Source organism: Rhinolophus sinicus, linkage group LG06 (assembly GCF_036562045.2).
Source record: "Rhinolophus sinicus isolate RSC01 linkage group LG06, ASM3656204v1, whole genome shotgun sequence".
NCBI lineage: Eukaryota > Metazoa > Chordata > Mammalia > Chiroptera > Rhinolophidae > Rhinolophus > Rhinolophus sinicus.
In genome coordinates this window covers 118,397,874-118,420,022 of record NC_133756.1, presented here as the reverse complement: position 1 = coordinate 118,420,022, position 22,149 = coordinate 118,397,874, and the positions used below count along the sequence as shown (strand labels likewise).

At 51.4% G+C, this 22,149-nt stretch overlaps 1 protein-coding gene across 4 annotated transcripts in view; it reads right to left on the bottom strand.

Annotated features, from left to right (window-relative positions):
* Positions 1 to 22,149, bottom strand: part of ARRB1 (arrestin beta 1) — a 71,506-nt gene that overhangs the window by 34,262 nt on the left and 15,095 nt on the right. The window contains exon 1 of one of the 4 annotated variants that reach the window (XM_019726469.2): positions 3,044 to 3,063. The exons of 2 other annotated variants lie outside the window; for them this stretch is intronic. In XM_019726469.2, coding sequence (XP_019582028.1) covers positions 3,044 to 3,048 — 5 coding nt within the window. In that variant the 5' untranslated portion in view covers positions 3,049 to 3,063. Of the gene's footprint in view, positions 1 to 2,737; positions 2,800 to 3,043; positions 3,064 to 22,149 lie in introns of those variants that run through there. One more of the 4 variants, XM_074335760.1, reaches the window with a different exon arrangement.

Sequence of the window (22,149 nt, the reverse complement as noted above, 5' to 3'; positions counted from 1 at the left end):
ACAACAGATTAGGACTAAACTAAATTCCACTTTAGTCCCTCAAATTCCAGAAATCTCCAGGGACAAGCTGTTATTCCCTCTTTCTGTACTAGCCTTTCTGTCAGTTCTCCCCACTGCAATCCTTCCCATCCTTCCTTCCCAATGTCACCTCATCCCAGAAGCCTTCCCTGACCGCTTCAGCTTAAAGTACACTCGCCCTGACTCTTCTTATCTCGGAAGGGAGTGGGGCGCGTTTCTTGATCCTCCCCGCTCTCTGCTCCCCTTCTTTCCTCTTTCCACCCATCTTTCCTACTTCCCTCCTTGCTTATCTTCCTTTTATTTTTCCAATCTCTGGCACTGGCACTGTTCTTACCTGCAGGAGATACAGCCCTTGCGCCCCATTGCCAGGGCACCTACTCTCTGGAGCAGGGAGACAAATGCTCCACAAATGAACACGCCCTCTTTCAAGTCAGAGCATGAGGGTGGAATATGATGGAGAATGTGCCCAGCTCAGCTCCAGGCACAGAAGGGCCACCTGACACATGTACACCTCCCCCTCCCTCCCCTCCATCCTCCCCACATCCCCTCGGCATCCACCTTGTGTCTCTACAGCTCCGCTCCTTGGCAGCCTGCCTTGGAACTGAAACCCTGACGAACTCCAGAGAGCAGGAACCCTCTTCCTTCAGTCATTCACTTTCCTTGCTACATAGTCGGTGCTCAATGAATATTTTGAATCAACAAATAAATGAATAAACAAGAGCCAAACTCTGAGCTCAAAACTGGGGAAAACTAGGACCTGGGCCAAGCAGCAAATCAGAGGCAGGCGGCCTGGCCACCAGGATGAGACACAGGTGGGCCTGTGGGGCCTCAGCAGGAGCCCGTCAGGTACAGGGCAGTCCCAGACACAGGGCAGTCTGCTTTTCCCAGTGGGAAGATTTTATTCGAAGTTTTATTTGTTTTGCTTGCCAATTTGAACACACAAGCTTCTAAGAATATAGAATAACATGTGAAAATGAGATGTTAAATTCAGAAGCATTACTTTTTCCCTAATATCACGTTTCATAAAATGTCAGAAAAGGTCAGCATGGATGAGCATCTCCGACTCGCAGCTCATCAACCACTATGGGGGCCAGTCAGGGCCTGAGGGCCCTCTGTGGTCAGGGGTCTGTAAGGAACGGAAAGCTACAGCCTAAGGTGAGCGCTCTTTCCTGAGAAAGAATTTTTTTTTAGTTGGGGAGGAATCCATGCCTTATATTTAGCCACATATGGTGCCTTAGCTGGAGCTGGCTCACACAGGCTGGTAAGAGCCAACTGTCACATTCTTAGAAATTTCGCGAGCTAGTTGTTACCCACAGCCCTTGCCAGTGGCTCTACACTGGGGGTAGAATTTGCCCCCCAGGGGACATTTGGCAATGCATGGAGACATTTTGGGTTGTCACAATTTAGGGGTGGGGTGGGGGGCCACTGGCATCTAGCAGGTAGAGGCCAGGAATGCTGCCTGCACAGTGCACAGGTCAGGCGCCTCCCCACCCCCAACAAAGAATCCCCAGTCCAAACGTTAACAGTGCTGATGATGAAAAATCCTGATCTAAACTTATAATTAAATCAATTATATTAAAAACAAGGGAATGCATACTCAAAACCTATCACTTACTAATTATTTTAGTAAATTTTACTATGATGCGCTTGAGGTGATTTATGTCTACTAATCTATATGGTGGGCATGCTATCTGGTGGTGTCCTCCTGTGCGCCTCTTCCCAACTCCACGTTCAAGGACATCATATTAGCAGTGTGAAATCTGTGGTGGCAGAATTTATACCACAGAACCTGGCAAACACCACAACCCCCAACCCCCTTTTTTTCTGGACAGCCGATTGCTACCAGTGTACCCCTGGGTGTAACCCTCAGTAGAGAAGAGAAATTCACAAGGCTGGTAGATGCTTCTAAGTCCCAGGCCAGGCAGACAGCTCAGCACCAGCCTGCTCTATGCCGCTTGGAACAGGGATCTGAACATGGCCACATGCACAAACTCTACACACCACACACACACACACACACACACACACACACTACAGGCTGCATAAATATCACACACCCTACATACATACTTACAGACACCACGTCCACCACACATGCACACAACATACCACATACCACACATACCACACCACAAACACATTGTATACACTTGCTACATATACCTACACCACACACATACCATATATACTTCACACCTCACACCACATGTACACCATACATAGACATTTCTACACCACACACGCACACACGCACACACACATAAATACGAAGCACACTACACACCTGCATCATACTCCCCACACACATCTCACATACAACCCCACACACATACCACATAAATACACATGCACTGCCACAGTAGCCCACAAGCCAGCAGAAGACTAACTCAAATGAGGAGAATATAAAAAAACACCAGTCTGACTGACCACTTCTTGAGCGTCTGAGCATCCTTACCTTTACTACGCCCTCATCTGTGGCCCACACTCCCTCCACCCAGCCTGCTGAGGCGAAGGTCTCAACACCCCCCTGGGAACACCATCCAAGTGACCCCATCTCAATGCTCACTCCAGAGCCCTAGGAGAGTGGTCCCCTACCCTGCTCTGTGCCCAGCTCTCCACAGGCTCCGGAGCTGAGCCGACTGGCTGTCGTCTCCAAGGGTCTGGCCTCCACCCCTTCCCAGGGCCCATGACAAGCAGTTCCCTGGGTGACTCCACCCACCTGGCTACTTTAGCTGCCACCAGATGCTGGTACATGCACATCTCCATCTCCAAACAATCCCTCTCCGACCCCCTACACAGCAGCCTTGGGACATCTCTATTTGGACGTCCCCTGACTTCTCAGTCAAGTCCCAAACAGACTTCCTGTCTGCCCACACCTAAGCTCCCTTCCTGTTTCTCACCTCAGCTCTCTGCTCTGCCCACCCCAGAGGTCAGCACACAGGAAGCGCTGAATGCACATCTCAATGATGTGAATCCTACAAAGAGGGGAGAAAAACTTCCTTAGGAGGCAGATAGGAAGTCTTACCCCATTTTATAGATGAGTCTCGGCAAAGTTAAGGGACCAGCCCAGGAGCAGCATCCGAGGAAGACCCTGGAAGACCCAGAGCCGGGGTCTGCAGGCAGCTGAGTCAGGCCAGGGCAGGCCCTGCAGAATCAGCTCTCTCCAGCCCCAAATGAGGGGGTAGGTTACAAAGAAAAGGAAAAGGCGTTCCTGAGATACGTGTCCTGTTTCCTCTCCTGCTCTGGGCTTCGCAGGCCTTGGAGGGCGGATGTCTCTGGGCTGGCAGCACTCAGCCTGCACATGGACTGGCTGAGGGTGAGGGTCTCCAGGGCCCTTTGCTCTCCAGCAATCTGGCCTGCATGGAGACAGGGGCTCCCTGAGGTGAGCTCTCCAGTTTCCCTTCTCAGCCTGGAGCAGCCAGTGGATACTCGTCACAGCCAGGAGCCTCTTGTCCCTCAGACTGTCCCATAAAGACACCTCCACTGTGAAGCCTTCCATGTCACCATTACTTGCTATGGGGACCCCTCTACAGTCCCCCTCCTTCCCTTTCTCCTTGCCCCACAGCAGCCAAGCCCATCCTTCTGCCCAGCTCTCTGTGGCTACTGCCTGTAGATCTGGGCTCCCCATGAATCAGGTGGGGAGGTGGGAGGCAGGGAGGAGGAGGGCAAAGGAAGAGGCCATCAAATAGGGCTTCTCAGTGGTTTTGACAAAATGAACCTCCCCCAGCAGATAGAGGGCCTTCCTGAGGGGAGAGGTCAGATCTCCTCTATCAGATAAGGATTTCTCTGAGGGAGGCGGCCATGAGTCGTCCATCAGATAGGAGGCTTCTGAAGAACAAAGTCATGCCTCCTTCCTCAGACAAGGAGCTACCAGAGGGCAAGAGCGCTATGTCCCCTCCATGAGATGGGGAGTCTCAGGGAACAGGAGCCATGCTCCCCTCATCAGACAGGAGTCTGTCTCCTGGAAGACAAGGCCATGCCTCCTCCATCAGTCTAGGAGCTCCCAGAAGGCACGCTTCCTATCTGCTGCCCCCACAACAGTTTCCAGAATAGACTTCTGCTCAGTCTAAGACACAGAGAAAGGCTTCCCCCTGGGGCAGATCTGGGGCAATTCCTGCCCACATCTTCCCTTGCACAGGTCCTATGCCAACTTCCCATTCATGCCCTCAACTGAGCTGAAGCTTCCTTGAGGTCCTTAAGACAGCCATGTGTCTGGGCAGAGGCCAGCGGCTATCTGTCCTGGCCGTCAGCTTCCTGAGAGACAGTGAAGTGGGCAACTGGGAGATCCCTGACACGAGGATATTCAGCACAGGCTGTGCACCCAGCTCTAGTCTGGATGTGTGGGCTGGACGGGTCTCTGCTCCTGGCTCAGACACTAACTGCACAAACCTCTTCCCCCTGTGGCCACCAATCACCTCCCTCCCCAACCTCCCAACTCTGAGAGCACCCACCCCTGGCTGAAGTGGCAGGAGACACGAGGGTCAGCAGGGCCCTTCCCGGGTCCCACCTTGAGGATATTCCTGGCCTTCCCCAGGTGGGAGCCGTCCCTGAGCCTGGTCTAAGCCGCCTCCATAATCGGCTTCCCTACACGTGCCAGCTCTAGGGAGCCGCTATTAGTTAGCATCGATCCACAAAGTGCTTTGCCTACGCGTTTTATAAGCTCAGCCTCACCAGGGGCCTCCACGCCTGTGAGCGAGAGGTAGAAATGAGCAAGCCCAGACCACTGGTCAGAGCAAGGGACCAGCTGAGCCCCAAGACCAAGGCCCAAACAAGCCCAGGAACAGCACTCAGCACTCAGTAAATGTTAGCCAAATGTGCATTCACTGAAAAGCAACTTGACTGGCTTGGTAACTCAATCTGGGTATATTTTTGTATTTAAAAATAATATAATAATAATTATAATAACTAATTATTATATAATAATAATTATTATTATAATTGATGTTTATTAAGTATTTAGTACAAGCCAGGCACTAGTCTAAGCACTGTATTAACTAATTTAATCCTCACAAGAACCATATAAGGTAGATACTCTTATTATCCCTACTCTACATACGAGGAAATTTAGACACAGAGAAGTTAAGTAACTTACCCAAAGTCACAGAGCAGAAAATAAGAAATGTACCATCTACTTGATAAATCAAGAAGTAAAAACATAACAATGCTTCTGAATTTTAAAAGAATTAGATACTTTTGAAAGATACAGTTTATCCTAAGTGTGTTCCAAACCAAATCTATTCACTATTGGACATACGGTGGTATAGTTCAGAATGTAAGAGGTTCTATAAAAGAGTAGCATTACAGTTTAAAACATGTGCTTATCAGTCATTAAATCATGTTGTCCTTCTTTTGAAACTTTTAAATGAGTAGTCTTATTAAAATTTAGAAAACAAAACACAAGAACAATTAATTTGAGATGTATTGTGTATTTGTCACGGGCTAGGTACCTTATATACTTATCATGTTTAATCTGGAGGACAATGCAAGGGCGGAAAAAGGCATTATTCCCTTGAGGGAAGCTTTACTGCATCCAGGCTGAGCATGCCTATTTTATATACCTCCTTGGTAGGCGTGACCCCCCCAGGATGGGCGCTGCTCCAGGGCAGGGATTGTGCTTGGCACAGAGAAGATGCATCATGAAAGAGGTAGGGCTTGGGGTTGGGCAGGACTGTCGCTTCATCAGCTTGCATTTCAGCTGTCCAGAGTGTTCAATGAGACCCTGGTACATCGTTAGAGCTCTGTAAGTGGTACCCACAATAAACAGACTGGACGCTTGGCCTTGGACAGGTCCCTGTCCATCTGGGCCTTAGCCGGCTCACAGGCTCTCAGTGGGGGTCTCGTTACCTCATAGGGGCCTGGGCCGCGGAGAGGAGATAATGGGTATGAGGAGCTCCTAGGAGTCCAGAGTGCTGGGCAGAGAGAAAGGCCTGTTATTAGGACAAGGCTGAATTATAGAGCATTTTTAAGAAATGCATTTCCATTACTTCCAAGAACAGACAGGCCTGTAGATGAGGCGGTCAGTGAAGCCAGCCAAGAGCAGCTGCCTGTGAGGCAGGGAGCAGGGAGGAGTGCTCGCCCGAAAACCTCTCCCCAAACCACACCCTGGGACTTGCTAATAAACACCCCCACACCCACCCCAAACCCTGCACCTGCCCCTCACACTGGTTGCCTTCCTTTTTCCCGGGGCATTGTGAAAAACCTGCCAGGAGGGATGGTGCTGGCCCCTTCGATAGCCACCAATCTGTCTGGAGTGACAGCGTCGGAACCAGCTCTACCTGTCCCAACCTAGATGTTCATTTTTCCGAGACCCAGGGAGGCCACACAAATGGTGACAGACGTGGGGAAGAGCAATTGGGAACAGGGTCTGAATCTCTGCCCCGGCATGTAATGGTTCTTCACCTCACCTGTCCTCACCTGGATAGTGGGATAACACGACCTACCTCCAGAGTGTTGAGGGGAATGAACAAGTGGATGTCTGCATATGCCTGGCACATCGTCCAAGATTGACATAGGAAAGGATTAGTGCACTAAGCGGCACCGCAAGCGCCAGGCTGAACAAGGCCATCAGCGTCCTGCCTTCATGTGGTCTAAAGTCTAGTGGGGGAAAGATTTCAGTAATCACACGAATAGCCAGGGGTTGGAGGAGTCTTTGACCACCATGCCGCATCTCCCGACATCCCTATGGCACTCTCTGTGTTATCCAGTGGGCTGAAGGCACTGGGACGTGGACCTCCTGGGGGCACTTAAGAGTGTGGCAGGAGGGCTTATGGAATATGCTCCCTAAGGCCTGGGCAGTCCCTCCCTTAGCACTCTCCCCTTGGCTCAGGGTTCACCTGCATCAGGAAACCTCATGACCAACATGGCCCCCTCGGTGTCCTGAGTATCAGCTGGAGGCCCCAGGTAGCGAGCACAAGCATTCACGTCACAGAAAGGGAAGGAAGGCCCTTGTGTCTGGAAGACTTGGCCACCCGCTTTGAGCTGGGACTCCTGTGAGTCTGAGTTAGTCATGGGGGTCTGCACAAATCTAAGGGCTGGACTGCCATGTGGGGACCTTCCCAAACCAGACTCCAGGAGGCCAGCTCCCCTGGTGCCTTTGCCATCCTGCCTCTGTCCTGTCACAACTACAGTGACCTTGAGAAGCAGAGGGGCCCGTGGTGAATGCAGTGCCCACATATGATAGAGGCGACAGATGCACAAACCAGCAACTAACTATCCGACACAGGAACCATACGAGGGGACTGTAAAGGGGGTGACAATAACTCGGAGGGAGAGGCTTGCTTTTTCACAGATGGATAGGGGGCTGCTGAGGAAATTACAGAGAGCAGGGGACATCAGAGCTAGGACTGGAAGGGTTAAGAGTTTGCCAGGTTGTCAGGGTGCAGAAGAGAGACCAGCAATGTGAAGAAACGCACACGCATGGAATCACACATCCTTATATAGCAGAGTGTACATTTCAAAATCACTCTCTCATTGGATTCTCTCAAATCCCATAATGGTGTCATTACCTGCCTCCACCGCATCACATGCACATGCAAATAAGAAAGTGAGGTGCAGTAAAGGCAGGTGATAAGCCTAAGGGCAAATGGTGAGTGCCTTCTGAGCAGAGGGAAGGGGTGGGGACGGGTGCTGGCTGAGATGGCCCTCTTCTCATGCAGAACAGTGGGTATTCCTGGCAGGCAGCAATCCTTCACTTCTGGCCCCTGCTGGTCTGTGACACCCTCCTCCCATTCCCAACATACATACACTCTCCTCTGGGCCCCAGGGCCTCTCGGAAGGGGGCTGGCAGAGGGACAGAGCAGCGTGGCCAAGGCCAGGCCCAGGAGGCAGAGAAAGAGCTGACCATTTGCTAAGGCCCAGCTTGGAGGCCCTGCCCCACCCTCTCCCACTCATCCTGAGCACTGATAACCCCGACCTCTCTCCCTGTAAATCTCTTCTCCTGGCCTCTCCTCTTCCCTTCTCTCACAGAAGCTGCCGCCAGCCTCTCCCTCTTCTCTCTCCACCCCTTGCCCTCCCCAGGGATCAGTGAGCTCAGCCTTTCCCATCAGCCATCCCTGGGAATGATGGGAAATGCTCAGCAAGCCAGGAACTGAGAGGAGGCCTAACCCAGTGAGGGAGGAGGAGAGGGGGTTGCTTTTCAAGGGCTGCTGGGGTCTCCTGGGGCGGGGCTCAATTCTGCTGCTTCCTAGGAATCCCGGGCTGGGCCAAGGGCACAGCTGGCCTGTCCATATTGCACACTCCAAATAAGGTGGGATCCCACTGCCGGAGCTATATGGAGTCTCATCTTGTGAATGGGGAGACAGGCCCAGAGAAAGAAAGGGAAAAAAAAGTATATTGAGGGGCTGACTGCCATGTCCCAGGCACTGTTTGAGCCTTTCACATTTCTTGTCTCATGTAATCTTCACAACTACCCTGCAAGATATGTGTAGTAGGCTGAATAATACCCCCTGCCCCCCAAGATGCCCATGTCTTAATCCCCCGAATTGTGAATGTTACCTTATGTAATAAAAGGGATTTTGCAGATGTGATTTCAGTTAAAGATCTGGAAATGGGGTGATTACCCTGCATTACCTGGGTAGGCCCAGTGTGATCAAAAAGGTCCTTATAAAGAGGGACACAGGAGGGTCAGAGAGAGAAAAGTCAATGACAGAAACATTGAGAGACAGACTAGAAGATGCTGCAGGGCTGCTTTAGGATGGAGGATGAAGTCAGGAGCCGAGGAACGCAGGCAGCTTCTAGAAGCAACAAAAGGCAAAGGAATGATTGTCCCCTAGAGCCTCTGGAAGGAACAGGGCCCTGCTGATCTTTAGTACTTCTGATCTCCGGAAGTGTGAAAGAATACATTTGTATTGTTTTATGCCACTGAATTTGTGATAATTTGTTACAAGAACAGTAGGAAACTAACATAATAGGTAGCTCCATTCTCATTTTGCAGATTGGGAAACTGAGGCTCAGGGAAGCCCCAGGACTTCCTCAGGTCCTGCAAGCTCCCCTCCACACCACATTGGCTTGCTGGGACTCTCCATGAGCTCTTAAGGCCAGAGCCCCTTGGTCAGGGCTTCAGGGTCATGGAGAGAGTCTCAGGAGGAGGCAGGGATCTGCCACCACAGGGCGGAGGTTGAGGACAGGGAAGGGATCTGGGGAAAAGAAAGCTCTGCCTGCAAGGGGTTATACTACGGCTGGGCCCTTCTGAAGCCAGTGATTGAGTCTTGCCCTGCGCCAAATGGTGAAGCAGGGAGGCATGTAACACAGAGGAAGGGCCCTGGCTACACAGCTGGACTTGGTGGTCTGAGTGTTTCCAGGATTGACCAGGATTAGATGATATCACCCCAGGATCTCTCTTTGATCCTGATACAATCCCTAGGAGGAAGGCTCCTTAACCTTCTTCCAGTATTACTGGTCCCAGGGTTAGTGACTGGCCCAAGTTCTCATAGCCAGTAAGAAGTCGAATCTGGGTATCCCTCATGACCGACTTAACAAAATGCATCACAACCATGACTCATGGCTATTGAATGCTGAGTGCCTGATACTGCCTTAACTCACGCAGGTTTCTCAGTCCCTCCTCTGCCTACAATCTCTTAAGCGCTCCCCACAAACCCTTTGCCATCTGGCCCCTGCCCTGTCTTCCAGCCTCCCCTCCCACGCTCCCCTGCCCCTCCCCCCACACACACCCCCTCCAGCCACACTGACCTTGGTCAGTTCCCCAGAGCTACCGAACTCTAACTTTGGAATCTCCCACAGGGCTCCAGCCACACCAGGCCCAGGCCACACGCACTTGTGGTGGAGAAACCATGAGTTCTGGCCCCTCCTGCTCCTCCTTGTGGGTAAAGGAGAGGGAGCAGGGCCTGGAGTCGGCCTCAGATGGTAGGAGGCCTGGGAGGCTGGAGCTGACAGGGCCTGAGAAAGGTGGGCATTTCCTACACAGTAAAGGCAACTGCAGCCTGGATGTGGGGCAGGGTGTGAGGTGTCACAAGCCAGGGAGACAAGCCCTCCCAGAAATGCACACCCCAGGACACTGGAACTGAAGGGGCCGCAGAGAATATCAGGTCCTGTCCCTCAGGTCACATGGCAACTCTGAGGCCCAGAGCAGTGCAGGACATGCCTCCGCCCCACCGTGGGTCAGAAGGGAGTCAGTTTGGGATAGTGGTTAAGGCTTTGGGGTCTGCCACTCACCAGCTGGGTGACCTCGGCAAGGAGAGAATCATTCTGATTCACCTCTAAAATGACAGTAATAATTTTATTCTTGATGAATGCATGGGAAGCACTGCTGCAGTGAAGACTGATAAATTAAAGCTGCTCTCACCATTGAGAGAGCTGGGCCTGGACTCAGGGCCTCAGCTGGGGGAGCTCAGCCCTCTCTGTGCTATACCTGGTGGGTCTAATTTAACCCCCAGGCTGGACCCCAAGGGAGAGATGGGCACTCAGCTATTTCTAAAGCCACTGCTTCTGGGCCCTCAAGGCTGGTTCGTTCTTCATCTCATCTGATCATCTCTAGGAAAAGGATTATAAGCCTCATTTTCCTTGTGGTTAAAGAAAGGACCCCTACCCCCACCCCAAGGGAGCAAGCCTGGCTGGAAGGGCTCCTGATTCAAACCTGAACTCCCCACTTCCACGTGGCTGGAAGGAAAGAGGGATGGCCAACCATTGAGCACTTCCTGCGGGTGGCGCTGTGCAGGGGCTTCCTTGCAACCGCCTCACTTCGACCTCGCCACAGCCCGAGCGCCGGTTATGAAGCCCATTTTGCTGAAGAGGAAGCCAATGTTCCCGAAGGATTAATAGTTTGCCTGCCTGCGGCACCAGCCGGCAAAGCCACATTCCTACACCGCTCCAGGAGCCTCTGGGTGAGGGCCCATTCCTATTCTAAAGCGCTGTGGTCTAGAGCCTTTTTGAAGGGAAGGAACCCAGGCCAGGTTACGAGGCCCTGAGGCTGCCTGCTGAGAAGCCTTCAGCCCCTGCGGCCCATCTCCTCCCTCCAGGCCTTCTCGTCTCACCTCAGCCTCCCCCAGAGATCTGTTTATTAATAACCAGGAAAATAACACATCGTAATGCTGTTGCCTCCATCTGGACAACGCTGCCCACCTCAACGCCGAGTTCACATCCACTTTATCTCACTTGTCTCAGACGTTTACTCGCTGGGCATTTCCTCAGAAAGCTTTTGGTGACCCCCAACTAGGTCAGATGCCCCATTAGGCATTCTCAGAGCACTTCTCACAGTGCGCCTCTCTGGCTGGCTGTCTCCCTGCTCCAGAGCATAAACCCCATTAAGCCAAGCACAGTCTCTGTTTGCTGCCATGGCGTCCCCAGAAGTGTGCCCAGTGCTGGCACGCGGCCTCAGGAAGCCACTCTCCATTGCCTGGGCCAGGCACTGTGCCCACTGCTGAACCTGGGCATCACATTTAATCCTCATAATTACTCGAGGCGGTGGGGAATATCAGTCCCTGTACAGATGAAAACAGTGAGACTGAGAGAAAGTGAATTCCCCGAGGACACCCAGCTGACCTGGTAGGCGGCTGGGACCAGCATCCAGGACCAACCACATAATTTGTGGGTCCAGTGCAAAATGAAAATGCAGGGCCCCTTGTTCAGATTGCAAGACGAGACAGAAGAGCACTGAACCAATCGTGAGGCCCTTCTAACTTCAGGGCCCAGTGAGATTGCACAAGTTGCAGCCCACGAATCCGGTCGGGTGTGCTCTCAGACCGAAAGCCAGGCTCCTCCCACTGAGAGCCCTTGGGCACCTGTCTGTAACGCGTGGTTCTCACACTTGAGCATGGGTTAGAATCACCTGTGAGGTTTGTTATAACCCAGCTTTCCAGGGCCCACCGCAGTAGTTCCCATTCAATAGGTATACGGTGGGCCTGGGAATTTGCAGTTCTAACTGTTGCGTTTCTAAAGGTGATGCTTCTGCAGAGGCCCTGAGACACAGACCACTCCCCTGATGGATGCATATTTAACAGGGGCGTTCCCAATCCAGGGCCTTGTGGGAGGTGACATTTAGGAGTGGACTACCAGGGCTGAGGATGCCCAGAGTCCTTAAATTGTACTCAGCCTCAGTCGAAAGGGCCCGCCCTGCTAAGAAGGAGTGTGTGTGTGTGTGGGGGGGGAACGGGGAGGATGGGGAAGGAAACAGGAAAACTCTACACAGTTACCTTGTTTTAATTTCTGTAACAAGCTTGAGAGGTAACTTCTATTATCTTTATTGTAGAGGAAACCATAGTATAAAGAAGTCAATTATTTGCCCAAGTTCACAGCCAGGAAATTATGGAGACCACAGTTGAATCTGGTTCTAGTTTATGTGTTGTCTCAACCAGCTGGCCCTGACAGGTCCTAATCCTACAACCTGCTCAGCCCAGGGGAGCAGAGCCATAAACTTGGGATGGATTCACACAGTCCCAAGCCCTGGCAAGGCCCCAGGACCATCCCCCTCGGTACTGCCTGCCTACCCTCCAAGCCCAGGCCTGCAATACAAAGACCTGGGACACCGCTGAGGGGCTAACTGCTGACATCCCAGCAAGCCAGGGTGCCCACCCCCAGATCAGAGGTTCCACATCCAGGCCCTTCTCACCAGTCTCCTCTGGCTACTTGCCCAATGCACCCTAAACACCATCTGTTTCAGAGTTTGCACAGGCTGTTCCTTCTGCCTGGAATGCCCTTCCCACCCTGCCTATTTGTCCAACTCTTACTCACCCTTCAAAACCCCAGGTCAGCTCTACCTGCTCTGGAAAGTGCTCCCTCCACACCTTGTCCATCCTCACCACTCCATCACGCCACAATCTGATTCCCTTGCTGCTCCTCCAACCATTCATTCTACAAATATTTATTCAGCATATGCCTTGCTCCAGACACAGTGCAAGGTGCTGAGGATACAAGGTCCAGAATGAACTCTGTCAGGCCAGGGCATGGGTTTCCTTCACCCTTTGAACCTCTACCAGGAGGGGCAGGCAGAGAGGGGGGCCAGCGAAGGTCCCCAGGGGGTGATGGGACCTCAGCTGGGGATTTAAAAAGGTGGGGACAAGGGGTGGGGGGGAGTGATGCAAATTCTACATTCCAAATCATTGCCAAATTGTTAGGAGCAGCTCCCCAATGCATCTGCATCAGAAGTAAAGATCCTTGGCAAAGCAACACAAAACTACTACCAAATAAACACAAGGCATGCTATGTGTCTCTGTGCCAAGGGGCCACGTTGGCTGTGGGCTGCCCTAGAAAACCAAGGCCCAGAGAGGGAAGCTACGAGCCCAAAGTCCCATAAAAAGCAGAAGGCCTGCAGCCTCCTCCCCCAGGAGATGTGGGTTTTAAACAGTGGAGGAAGGAGGAGGCAATGTGCCCCTACCCTGAAGGCATGCCCTGCAAACCCCTCCACTGAGGTAGAAAGCATTATGGGTGCGATCTGGAAAGCCAGAGCCCACAGAAGTCCCACGTGGGAAAGGATGGCTGCTGCCTGCCTGAGGAGGGGAGAGGCTGGAGTGGAGCCAGGCTGGCAAAGGAAACATCTTGAGAAGCAAGCAGGAGGAAGGGAGGAGGAATGAGAAAGGAGGAAAGAGCCAGACACGCAAACACCCCCGCCTCCTCTTTCCAACCAAAACAGAATCCCCAGTCGACTGAACCTGTGAGGAAGGAGACAGGGATGGAAGCTGAGGCCTCAGCGGGGCAGGTGGCTGGGAAGGCACTGGGGTTGGAGCGTCTGGAAGTTTTAGAGGCTGGGTAGCCCTGCCAGGCGTGGGGGTGGTGGGGAGGCCCCATCAGTCATCAGGGCCTGCTCAGCTTTATACTCAAGGGGCCGACGCTCAGCAAGAAGAGGATATGGGCTCCATCCACCTGGTCACTCTTACTGCTCCTGTAAGACCCCACTTGTCACAAAGCCCCCAGACCCGACCTCTAGGCTGGGCTGGGCTCCAGCAAAAGTTAGAATAAACTCAGAAAACACTGTGGAGTGAACTGACCTGATGAGGGAGTCCAGGCTTAGCCCTCAGAAAGCCCACAGTCCAGTGGGAAACCCAAGGAATTCAAAGGAGGGAGTGTGGGCACCGAAGCTGCTCTGGACTCCCAGACAACCAGGGACTGGCAGCCACTTCAGGCCAGTGCACAGCACTTAACAGAGGCCTTTTCTCTAGTAGGTGCACTGCTGGGATGAGGAGTCAGGGGGAGCCGTGGGACTGAGGAAGGGGGGTGCGCCATCTTTGTCCCTCACCCCCACTTCTCTCTCCTCCCCCCCCTTCCCCTCCCCTCCCTTTATCTCTCTCTCTCTCTCTCTCTCTCTCTCTCAGTGCTGGGAGCTAGGGGACTTCCAGGGACCTGGATTCTGGTCCTAGCTCTGGAACTTGGACAGATTCCCTTGATTTCTGTGGGTCTCTCCATTACCTCACCTGTACAATGGGACTCTCCTGCCCACCCCCTCAGGGGAGGCATGAGGTGAAGAACAGGCATCCAAGTACCGTGTTTCCCTGAAAATAAGACCTAGCCGGACAATTAGCTCTAATGCGTCTTTTGGAGCAAAAATTAATATAAGACACGGTCTTATTTTACTATAAGGCCGAGTCTTATACAATACAATATAATATAATGTAATATAATACCGGTCTTATGTTAATTTTTGCTCCAAAAGACGCATTATAGCTGATTGTCCAACTAGGTCTTATTTTGGGGAAACACGGTAGGTAAGAACTGAGACCTCTGGTATGACTGACTTCAGTACATAGCAGAGAATCCCACCCTGCCCCCACTCCCACCCCATCCCTGGCAGGTACCCTCTTTCCTCAGGCTTCCAAATGGTACAGACAGCCTAGGAGATAGGCTGTGGTCAACAGAATAGTCAGTCAGGCCTGGCACCTAAGGAGGAGAGTGGCCCCAAAGAAAATCCACTTCTGTCCAGTGGCCTTTTCTCTCCTTCTTCTTTCCCTCGTCACACATATGTCCCCACCATCATTTGAGAGGCTTTATTGTGATCACTTGTGTCTGGGCTTTTCCTCATATCCCTCCTCTGACTGGCTGTACGCTGCTGGAATGTAAAGGTCCTTCTTTCATTCACTTTCTTATCCTAGTGAACCAGTCTGCCTTGGTTGAAACCTCCACTCCCTAGATACCATCAATCCAAGTGATTCCCTGTCCCTCAGCCTGTTTCTGCCTCTGTAACTAAGGGAGGACCGTAGGGCCTACCCCAAAGGATTGTTCTGAGGATTAAATGAGCGTGGTGCTCGGCACCTAGTAATACATACGTATTAGTTCTATTACTACGAATAATACTCAACAAATATTTATTGAGCACCTATTGTGTGTCAGACAGCGCTGGCCATCAGGGACATACGGTGACTAGGGCAGATTTGTGCAATGGAACCTGTCCACGTGAAGTTTCCCTTTTGGCCAGGAAGACAATAGAGCTCGGCACTGCACACTCCAGGGGGCGCCACGGCACAGATCTCAATGCCAACAGCATCCCCTGCAAGTGTACAACACAACAGTCCTGTAAGAGAGGCATCAAACAAACAAACAGGATGAGGTGACTCTTTTGATAAGTGCTGTCAAGTGCAGTGCTCCAAGAGGCCAGGATGGGTGACCTGACCAGCCTGAAAAGTTCAGAAGGCTTGCCCAAGAAGTGACATCTGAAATAGGAGCTAAGAAAGAAGCAGTCATAACCCTGAAAGGGGCAAGAAGTGGCGATGTTGCATTGAGGCAAAATGGAAAACAAAACAAAACAAAACAAAACAAAACCCTGGCTCTGGGGGAAGGAACGAGACTCCTGAGGGAACTGAGGAAGCTGGGTAGGCGAGGCCGGCAAGGGCAGGGCAGCCTTGGCCAGGAGTCGGGATTTTACCATCACTGTGATAAAGACAGTGGGGTTTCAGCAGGGAAGGGACATGATATAATTACACTTTAATACGCTCACTTTGGCTGCTGGGTGGAGCATGGAAGGTCTGAGAAGCTCAAGTGGACACAGGGAGGCCAGTTAAGGAGCAGGATCAGTGACAAGACTGCTTCGGGTTCAAATACCCGATCTGCCATTTATTAGCTGGAATAGAGATCACAACAGCACCAGCCTCCTTGGATTGTGTGCAGATTAAATGAGTACCTTCATGTATGTAAAGACCTTGTCCACGGAGTGCTGTGTGTTTAGCTGGTATCATTCATCCAGGTGAGAAATGAAGGTGGCCCAGAGTAGAGAGGTAGCAATGAGAGAGAGAGATGTGGCCAGATTCCAGGGATAATATCACCCGATCTTGTTGTAAGCACCCAGCTGCTCTAGCCCCTGTGCCAGCTGCAACCACAGGAGACCATAAGCCAGAACTGCCCAGCTAAGCTCTTCCCACATTCCTGACCCACAGAAACAGGGATAGGAAGATGAAGACTGTTGTTCTGAGCTACTACGTAGATTATTGGGTGATTGGTTATGTAGCCAAAGATAAACGGAACAACTCATATTGAGAGTTACCTGGAGGGAATCTCCTCCCCACAGGCAAGAAGCTCACTTTAGGAGCAAGAAAAGGTATGCAGGGGTGAGGAAGGAGGGTGGCAGCGGAGCCTGGGACCTCTGCAGCTTCCATGATTCCGCCCTCGGGAAGTGATCGAATAGCTTCAAAGTTCACCATTTCAGCATTATTTACAAGAGCAAAAAACTGGAAATAATGTAAATGCCCAATAAGGGGGCAGTTCAGTAAACTGGGGAGCAGTCACGTAAGGAACTCTGTGTGTCATTAACAAATACAGGAATTAGGATAAGTTAATGGCATGGGAAATGCTGAAGGACAAAAAGCAGTAATCCAAACATCACACAGTTGACGCACAATTGTGTGTGAATACACCGAAGAGGGCTGGCCGCGCCCCAAGGGAGGCAGAGACCGGGTCTTTGAAGGCTGGAGCTCAGACCGGACCCCCTGACTCCCACTCTAACCCCGACTCTGGCTGGCCAACCCGAAGAAGACTGTCCATGCTTCCTCCCACGTTCCTTACGTTCCCTCACCATCTCAAATGCATAAAAGAAACCACAAACTTAATTCTCTGAACTATTTACTTCAGTCTGTTGAGATCTTGCTTCAAGGTATATCTTCTGTTTGGCTCAAATACATTTTTATAAGAATAAAATAAAATAACCCATTTTTATAAAAACCCATTTTAATTGATAAAAAACCCATCTTATAAATTAAATCTCAGCCGATGTGACACCTGAGGCCCATTCCAAACACAGGCTGGTGAATTATGCAGCTCAGAGATCTGGAAGCCAGAGAACACTGAGAAGAACCCCCAGAACGCAGCCAGCCTGTCTTCTCCTGTGACAGGTAGGGAAACGAAGGCCCAGGGCCTTGCTAAGGTTCCCACAAGCCCAGATTATTTTCAAATGCCATGAAGGAGACCTGTCTGATCCTAGGGGAGCCGGTGCCTGCTCAGGCAGCTCTGGAGAAGCAGGAGGTAATGAACAATTTTCATTACAGCTGAAGCTGCGGGCGTAGCAGGGGAGCAGGGTCCCGTGGGTGTGACTCTGGGACCAGGATGTGAGGAAGCTCGGGAGAGCAGGCCCTGAGTCATTCTCACAGCTGTGTCCTCAGAATACAGCCCAGCGCCTGGCTCAGCAGGGGTACTCGGTAAGTGAACAAATAAATAAAAATGTGAATGAGCGATAATGACAGTAGCTAACATTTACACAGTACTTACTTTGTGCCAAGCGCTATTCTAAGCGCTTTATAGGTATTAACTCATTGAATCCTCAGGAAAACGTTCAGGTTTCTATAATGAAAGATGAAGATTCCCATAATAAAAACTTGATTATTCCCATTTTATAGGTGGGGAAACTGAAACAAAGAGGGGTTAAATAACCTGTCCAAGGTCATGCAGCTTCCATCCCTGGCAGCCTTGTTCTAGAGCCTTTGGTCTTAACCAGCCTGCCAAACCGCCACCCACTTGACGCCTTTACCCTGTCACAGCTGCTCTCTCCCACACCATCCTTTCCCCAGTAGCCTCATCTCAATACCCATGTCTCATCCCCAGTATCCCTTCCTAACAGATGTTGCTTTTGTTAGCAATTAAAAAAAATAATTTATTGGGGTTAAAGTCACATGGCATAAAATTTACCACTGTAAAGTCAGTAATTAGTGGCATTTAGTACATTCACAGTGTTGTGCACTCTCCATCTAGTTCCAAAACATTTCCATCACTCCACGGTAAAATCCTCCACCCATAAGCAGTTTCTTCTCCCCCAATCCCAGCAACCACCAATGTCAGCTGTCTGTGTCTATGGAGTTCTCTACCTTGGACATTTCATGTAAATGCAGTCATGCAGTACATGACCTTTGTGTCTGGCCTCTTTCACTTAGCACAGTGTTTTCTGTGTTTATCCATTTTGCAGCATGGATCAGGGCTTCATTCCTGTTGATGACCGAATACTATCCCATGTGTGGCTAGACCACCATTTGTTTAGCCAGTCATCCATCGATGGACAGACATTTGGGCCATCTGATTCCACTTTGTGGCAATTGAGAATAGTCAGTGCTGCTTTTTGATCCATGACCCTGTGAGTGAGGACTGTTGTTCTGTCTCATTTCCCAGAAGGTAACACTGAGGTTCATTCACGGTCGACGTGGTGACTTGGACTGAAGCCGCCCATCTCCAAGACGAGAGTGTCCTTCCCTATGTCCTCATCTCCTCCCAGCCAGTCACTCATCCCGAGTCACACTTTTCCTGGGCACCAGTTACCACATGCCAGTCTCTGGCCCAGGTGCGGGTAACACAGAGTGGATGTCTCCTCGATGGCCTGAAGCCATGGAGATGGGCCCCCAGCGCAAGGGTTCCAGGATCCAGGCACATCATGTCCACAATGAGTGCAGAGGCCGGAGTGCCCTGCTCCTTTCCCTTCCTGGGTCTCAGCTTTCTTCCCTGCATAGATGGAAGATGGCCCCCAGCAGAAGTCTCCAGAGATCTGTACAGCACGACTGTCCAGTAGAGCAGGAATTGTTAGAACGGGCCTTCAGGAAACACAAAACTCACAACCCTGGAGTAGAGAGGGAGCATGGGACCAGGACAGCCAGTGGGGGTTTCCCGTCAATCAGTCATTTCACCTCTTAGACATAAATACACTAGAAAAAGCCTTTTGCTACTTGTCCCCACTATTTCTTCCTGCTGTGTAACCTGGAGCCAAACCTTCTCTGAGCCTTCTCTGCTCAAAGGCAGGGGCTCAAGCATTGAGAATTCCAGATTCTAGGTTGGGAGGAGTGGATTAGCCTTAGAGGGCCCTTCCTGTTGAAGACTACTCTCATTCAAGCCATTTCTTTGTGTAAGATGGTGTGGCTATGACCCTGGAGATCCACAGAGGCCACCCCCTTCCTGGCCCTCCAAGAAACCACCTTCTGCCACACATAATGAGACCATCCTGAGGGAGTATCTGGCATTCAGTGTGAAGGCAAACAGTCTCAGCCCAGTCACTAATCATCACCGCTGCCTCCTAAAGCCCCCGTCACACATGACAGGAGCCCAACAAATACATGATGAATGAATGAATGAATGAATGAATGAATGAACGAACGAACGAACTAATGAACAATCCCTTGGTGATTTCCCAACTTCTACTGCTCTCTAGTCTATTTTTCTATGTAGCTGCCACGTGATCCTGCCTCCCCTGCTGTGTGGCCTTGGGAAAACTGCTTAATTTAGTTGAGCCTCAATTTCCTCATCTGCAAACAGGGACTCCACTGGTGGGGTAATTAGGAAGATTGAAAAAGAAAGCACATGCCAGCACCTCAGGCCTAAGGAAGAGTCCAGGAAAAGCTGTTGAAGGAAAATGTTTCTCTTTGGCTACCTCCCCACCCGACCCTACCCCTCCCAGCCCTAATCCTCGAATCCCTCCTCTGTTCCAAAGGCTGGAGGGAAGAGCCTCGCCCCTGGGCCGGCCCCTGGCTGGATGTAACTGTTTATGCCAAGCCCAGCCTCCCAGGGACAAGTTATTTTCTCTGCTTGTAATTAATTGCAGAAGGCCCGGCTGGGTAATAAACTCTGCTGGGGAAACATAAACAGTGTGCACAGAGCTCCACATCCATTGTGAAGCCAACAGAGAGGGTCTGGGAATGGAATGTTCTCCCCAGTCTCCTCCCAGCCAGAGGTGGCGAGGTCATTAAAGGTCAGAACTGGAAGGACCCTTGGAGATCACTGGAAAAAGAGCAGCTGATGTGATGGGGCGCTTACCTTGTTCCAGGCACAGCTGAGCACTTGATTCTTTGGGACCACTACTTCCCCCATTTTAAAGAAGTGGAAACAAGCTGAAAGAGGCAGGGTGACTTGCCCCAACTAGTAAGTGGTTGGGCTGACGTTAGAGAAGGGAAAGGAAAGGACAGCCATTCATTCAAGAAAAATGCCAGGCACTGGGACCTGGGGACACAGCCCCAGCGGCTCTTGCATTCCAGCCGGGAGAGGCAGATCTTAAACGCTGACCAAATAATGATTGGATTACAGGGGTGCTAAGAAGAAAGGAGACAAAGTCGCTTGTGCAGAGGGTCATAGCAAATTACAAGTGGCCATTTGAGCTGTGAAGGGCAGAGACCACACAGTAGGCCTCAGCAGGAGCGCATAGTGGGTGCACAGTGAGTTTCTAGCTAAAATTTAGCACTCTTTCCTTTGGGCCTGTTCATGGTGTCTCGAAGGTACTGTGCCAGGGCTGGGGGGTATGATGATGGAAGAAGAAAACATAACCTCTGCCCCCAGGAGCCCACAGTCCAACTGGGGGTTTGCACAGATGGGTAAAGGGCTGGAGTGCAAGACAGGTTGATGGGGGCTATGGGATAGGAGAGGGGACAACCAACATTTATTGAGGACCTACTTGTGCCAGGCACTGTGCTAAGCCCTACATTATCTCATTTAAGCCTTACCACAACCCAGGAGTGGGGGAGATATTATCACCCCCCATTTAAAAGATGAGAAAACTGAGGTTCGGAAAGATTATATAACTGTCTAAAGGTCACATATAACAAGCAATAAGAGTGGTATGTGAAACCTGGCCTGACACGAAAGCCCATGTTCTTTCCTCATAGCATGCCGCCCCCACCAGTTTCCTCCCTCCCCGGCCTGAAGAAGGCACTTACATTGGGAGGGACAAGAGGCAACCGGACTCTGCAAGGGGAAAGCAGCGCACCCTGCTGGCCTGGCTTCCTTTCTGAGCAGGAAAGGTCAGGTTTGTCAGCCCCAGGAACTTTTTCCAGGCACAAAACAGGTTAGGCTCCTCACCCACCCCCCAACCCGGACCCAGAAGCAGGGAAGGTCAGTCCAGACTTCCACCCTGCCCCTCCCCTACAAAAAGGCCACTCAGTTTACAATAGCCCTTTCGCAGGGAGCTCTACTTCACAGCTTATAAACACTTGCACCCTCTTAGCTCATCTGATCACTACCACCCTATCCAACCAGCCTGTATGGGTGGCACCCAGCATCATGTGAATTTCACAGACAGCAGAACTGACTCCATCCCAGTGGAACGGGTGGGCTCCCCTGAGCCATCTCCATTCAGCTTCCATGAACATTTACTGGCTCCCATGACAAGCCTGGGGCTGTACCAGGCAATTTCATCTGTGGTACATTCTCTAAACCTTCCCCCAGCCTTTTCGTGTGGGTACAATATGTCCAGTTTGTAGTGAATGAGACTGAGAGTAGAGGCCTTTCCAGTCTCTTATTTACACAGCAAGCAGGCTCAGCCTGGCCCAGGACTAGCTCTCAGGTTCTGCCTCACCAGGGAAGGCTCTAACTGATGAGCAGGTCCACAGGGTGGGATGAGACCTCCCTGAGGATATGCAGCACCAGGGCACCAACATCCTGGCACAGAGGACCACCCAACCAGAGCAGGGGCACATCCAGGCTTGACTGGGCCTGAAGCTCATATAGTTTGGGAGCCCTCTTTAAAAACAAAAACAAAAACACCCCTTCCTGTGCACATTTCACAAAACCTCTGAGCACTCGGAGGCACTGCTAGGCCTTGAAAGGGCCCAGGAGCACGAAGGGCCTGAAGCTGCAGCTGCACTGGCCTCATGGTGAATCCGCCTCTGGGCTGGAGGAAGGGCCCAGAGGCGATCTGAGTACAACCCGCCTTCACAAAGGCCCTGCCTCCAGCCCAACAGACAGAGGAGGCTCCAAGGCGGCTCTGGCTCCGGAGGACATTCCTTCTTCCCGTTATTC